The sequence below is a fragment of the Aegilops tauschii genome, chromosome 6 (assembly GCF_002575655.3).
Source record: "Aegilops tauschii subsp. strangulata cultivar AL8/78 chromosome 6, Aet v6.0, whole genome shotgun sequence".
Lineage (NCBI taxonomy): Eukaryota > Viridiplantae > Streptophyta > Magnoliopsida > Poales > Poaceae > Aegilops > Aegilops tauschii.
The window spans coordinates 54108345-54113665 of record NC_053040.3 but is presented as its reverse complement, the minus strand read 5'-3'; the positions used below and the strand labels follow the sequence as shown (position 1 = coordinate 54113665).

Sequence of the window (5321 nt, the reverse complement as noted above, 5' to 3'; positions counted from 1 at the left end):
ACCTCACCAGAGTGAAATAGCACCTACGGCGGTGGATGTTACCAATCTGACCAAGGGAGCGAGGAAAACCGCGGCGGCAAATAATTCTAAGGAAATTTTGTGGCTCTGAGATACCAAATTGTAACGACCACATTCCAAGGGGGATCGATCGATCGCTACCAGGGAAAATCGGGAGAGAGGAAGAAGCAGGAATAGGTGAGGGAGAGACGAAAGGGGATGAGCAGATTCAGATATCTCTTCATTCATGCATGTTCTGTCTGTCTCGCTAGGTTAAGTACATCCACTTACACAACCTCTGACCACATACGGCCTGTTACACTTATGGGCTCAGCCCACACACACGCCTGGTCGTCTCTCCTATCTTGTCCATCGATGTGGTAGCATCAGGTGTGACAATTGTCTCGAAAAAAGAAAAAAAGAAAAAGGCTAGAAACTGGACAACTTCGGCCTCCTCTGTTTCTGTGATTCTGTCTTTCTTCCTCTGGTGTTCTCCTCCTCCCCTGTAATGGTTAGAACTTGACGAACCCATGGCTGTAATCCGCATTGATGAGCAATAGATCTTTGTGAGGAATGTGTTGTTAACATATACTACTCTCTCCGTTTCATAATATAATATCATTTTTGACACTAGTGTAGTGTCAAAACGGGGCGTAGGGAGTACATCCGTTATTATGTGGATTTTTTTAGAATTTTAAATAATTGAAACATTAAAAAAAAATCAAAATAACAGCTCCTTGGAGCCCAAGCATCAAAAGGCATATTTATACCTATTAATAAAAAAATAGGTATTCTTTGTCCGTCATGCTATTTTATAGAAAACCTTCTGATGCTTTTAACATTAAACTCGCAATACATATCAAATGTTTTTAAAATACTCATATCTTCTAAACTGTAACTTCAAATATAACATGTTATATATGGAATTTGATTAGAAAAATATTTAGAATCTGAATATGATGTTATTTTACTTGTTAACCATTTCAAAAATACTATCTAGGGTGCATTCTTAATCAATAGTGCATTATCCATCTTTCCTTCATGTCTGATCCGGATTGTGGATGAACATCTCAGCAAAATCAGGATTGAAGACGAAATTGAAGTTCACTTGCCCATTCCTTCGTATGTATTAAATCTACATGCAAGCCTTGTTTAAATAGAAGACATGTGAAATCTTGAACTTGCGCTTTTGTAGGCAAAGACCATCTTTGTTTGGGCCATAGCTACAAATACTCAGATTATAGATCATTTTTATAAATTAAGAGTGTGTGGTATTTTTTTCTCCTGTCGCAACGCACGGGCCCTTTTGCTAGTATTTACTATAATGAATGTTTGAATGAACATATATAAATAGGAAAAATCTTGTGGCTGATGAACTACTAGCAGTTTACTTCCACGGTTGTTGCAGGTCGCTGTTTGTCGAAGCAGCCACTAGCAGATGGAATGCATGCACTAGCTAGTTAACTCTGTTGCAAAGGCTCCTGATCTCTCCTTGGGTGCCAGTGAGCACGTCGAGGTCGCCCATCTTCACCATCGCGGCCGCGAACCGCGACATCCACGCCGTCCTGTTGCGCGCGTAGAGGTCGACGAGCGCCGCCGTGTCATCCCGCGTCAGCAGCGTCACGTCCGACGTGAACGGCACCGCGCGCGTCTGCACGTTCCTGTAGTACTGGTTGTCGAGCCGGAGCCCCGTGACCGGGTCCAGGTGCACAACCCGGTCCCGGCGCCCCGTCGCCGCCGGGCACCGCGCCCGGAGGGACCTGCCGTAGGCGGCGTCCATGTCGGCCGCGACCCGCGGGTAGAGACGGAAGGCGATGGCGGAGCAGTGGGTGCGGCCGAACGAGTGCGCGCCGGAGAGCGTGACCATGTCGTCGGCCGTGAGGCCCTTGGCGGCGAAGCTGTCGACGAGCCGCGAGGCGTTGGAGAAGGGCGGGGGCAGGCTGTTGAGTACCTCCGACGCGTTGGAGACGCGGCCGTCGCGCCGCCCCGCCGGTACCTCGTAGTCAATGCCCCCCAGGACGCTGCTGGCATCGCGCGCCGCAAAGGCCACGATGTCAGCGCAGGAGACGGTGCGCCGGCACCGCCGCTCGACCACGCGCTTGGCGCGCTCGATGACGCCGTAGCCCCTGAGGCTGGGGCTGTTCGCCTGCGACGCCTTCTCCACGGCGTCGTCGCTGCCAGGGACTGCGTCCAGGAGCACGGACGCGTCACACCCCTGCGCAGTGCACTAACGTTGGGATTAGGTTGTTGACACGGAATTATATGAGACGGACATGCCGGAAAGAAGCTGACCCTGACGAAGCAGTCGTGGAAGAAGAGGCGCACGAGCCCGGCGCCGATGCCGGGGTCGCGGCGGATGGCGGCGCGGACGACGGTGCGGACAAGCTGCTCCGCTCTCGGGCAGGTGTAGTCGTAGAACCCGACCTCCAGCTGCGCTTCAGACACTGCGACGAAAAGCACGCCCCATGCCAAGACCAGAAGGAGAGGGGAAGGAGATCCCCGGTGAAGGACGCGTCCTCCGCTCATTTCTCTGAGTTCGATCCTTTGATTTCTGTGAGCTCGAATAGGTATAGAGGAGAGTGTGGCCATGGTGGTTATTTATATGCGTCCATTGATCTTGGGACCAACGGCAACGGGGTGAACCGGAGCACTAAGAACAGTCTGAACTGGTAGGTGCGGGTGGAGTGACGAGAAGATCCGAGTTGACCTCCGGGCGGATTCGCATGGAAGGGCGTGGACAAGCTATAATCGGTGAGTCAAAGCTGTAAATCTCATTGTTTATTTGCATTTCCGTTGCTGCGGGCTCTTCTAGTGCTAGTGTTCCGCGCAGTTTGTCGGGTCAAACTGACATTAGCTGTATTACTAGTCGTTGCGCCATTGACATGTGCGCCAGGTTTACTGTGGTATCTACTGCCCTGCCGGCTACCGTTGGGTAGATCAACCTTGGGACGAAGTGGACGTGTTTTCCCTCCTTCGGCGGATAGGGCAAACTCTCCCTCCTTCGCCGTGGGGGAGCCTATGGATTCACCTGCCCTCTTCCTGTCGCTCCAATGGCCGATGATGTGGAGGAAAATCCCGGTGCCTTTGCTCCGGCTAATAGCTTATGTTAGGTCTTTTTAGTTCTTGCGGGCTCGGCGCTCGGGCAGATGGCTGTGATCCTTTGTTGATTTTGTTTTCAGGCTCCGATCCTCTTTAAGTTTGTCCATTTATACATAATCGACGGAACTTTGGTGTAGACACACGCGTGTATTCATGATGAATCTTTTTCACTAAAAAAACATGTGTATTCTGGGAGTTGTCTCTTTTGCCTACGAGAAAATCCTTAGAGACACGCACATACTGCTTCGGACTATCACTCTCACACTCCCCAATCTTCATCACCACACCCCACTCCCTCGTCCATTCGTCCCCCCTTCCTTGCTAGCATGGGAGGAAGCCGCTATGCGGTAGACAGTGGCGGCGAGGCCCTTCCTCGACCATGTACTCCTCTTACAGTGAGGTTTTTCGGGTACGCCAGCATCAACTGGCTAGCTATGATCTTTGTGCAGTGAAGAGGTTCTTTCCAAGAGGCCATATGCTACATCATTGGTACAACAACTTGGTGGTAAGCAACAAGCTTCCGTAAAGTATTTTTTAGGAATTGACACTAATGTTAGTTTGAGAATAAAGTTTAGGGTTTTCCGTGGGGCAATGCCTCTCCACGTCTCTTTATGTATAATGATCAGCACATACAATTACATAAATACAAAGTACGTGTACGTGACACGCTAGACTTATTTTAACACTCTCCCTCAATCTGAACTTCTACTCTATACAAGGTTTAGATTGGAACTGAAATGGTCTAGCATCTGTCGAGTGGCTGGTTTGGTGAACACATCAGCCAGCTGATCATTAAAGGAAATATACCCGACCTCAAGAGCTCCAGAAGCTACACGCTCACGCACAAAATGGAAATCAATCTCAATGTGCTTGGTACGTGCATGAAAAACTGGGTTGGCAGTCAGATATGTGGCTCCTAAATTATCACACCAGAGAACAGGAACACGCTGCTGTGAAACACCAAGCTCTCTGAGTAGTGATTCTACGCAGATGGCTTCGGCAGCTCCGTTTACCAAAGCTTTGTACTCGGCCTCAGTACTGGACCTCGACACCGTCGGCTGTTTCTTAGAGCTCCAGGAAATGAGATTCCGTCCAACAAAGATGGCAAAGCCTCCGGTGGATCGTCGATCATCAGGGCATCCTGCCCAATCTGCATCAGTAAAAATACTAATGCTAGTGGAGGCAGCCTTCCGAAACTTCAGTCATGTGTGCATTGTCCCTTTCACATAGCGCAAAATGCGCTTAACAGCTTCCCAATGAACATCCGCGGGCTGCGAGAGAAACTGGCATACCTTGTTCACTGCAAACGATATATCCGGACGGGTGAGTGTCAAATAATGTAGTCCACCAACGACACTGCGATACCGGAAAGAATCATCGGTACTGAGAGATTGTCCAGACACTCGGGAAAGTTGATTTGAGGTAGACAACGGTGTGGAAGTGGGCTTACAATTCTCCATGTTCACACGGTGTCGTTGAGTTAATGTCATCCCCCCTGAATTGTACTACGCTTCCAAACCAAGGAAGTACTCCAACAGCCCAAGGTCCTTGATAGGAAAATTGGCCGCAAGAGAGTGAACAAGACCATCAACAACTCATGGAGAAGATCCGGCGATAACAATATCATCCACATAGACCAGCATATAGATCTGAACATCACGATAGCGGAAGAAGAACAGAGATGTGTCTGCTTTGGAGGCGACAAAACCAAGCTGAAGAAGACGCGCATACCACGCACGAGGAGACTGTTTGAGTCCATAGAGAGCCTGCTGCAGTTTGCACACATGCGAGGGGTACCGGGGATCCTCAAAACCAGGCGGCTGATGCATATAAACATCTTCAGATAAGAAACCATGAAGGAAAGCGTTACTGACATCGATCTGCCGAAGACTCCAGCCACGAGAGACAGCAAGAGCAAGAACCAATCAAACTGTAGCCGGCTTCACAACTGGGCTGAACGTGTCGCCATAGTCAATGCCAAGCTGCTGGGTGAAACCACGGGCAACCAGTCGAGCCTTGTACTTATCAACAGAGCCATCGGGACGATGCTTGGTCTTGAATATCCACTTGCTGCCAACAATATTGACTCCGCGCGGACGAGGCACAAGAACCCAGGTCTTGTTGTGATGAAGGGCGGCTAACTCGTCAATCATTGCTGTACGCCAGGCGGTCTCCCAGAGAGCATCGCGATGGGAGACAGGCACCACATGAAACGCGCGCCGGCG

At 49.9% G+C, this 5321-nt stretch overlaps 1 protein-coding gene across 1 annotated transcript; it reads right to left on the bottom strand.

Annotated features, from left to right (window-relative positions):
- Positions 1-1035: 1035 nt before the first annotated feature.
- Positions 1036-2545, bottom strand: LOC109771431 (peroxidase 1-like). The gene is made up of 2 exons (XM_020330116.3): positions 2290-2545; positions 1036-2212 (listed from the first exon to the last, which is right to left on the bottom strand). The coding sequence occupies exons 1-2, from the start codon at positions 2521-2523 to the stop codon at positions 1454-1456; spliced, it is 993 nt and encodes a 330-aa protein (XP_020185705.1). The 5' UTR covers positions 2524-2545; the 3' UTR covers positions 1036-1453.
- Positions 2546-5321: the final 2776 nt, after the last annotated feature.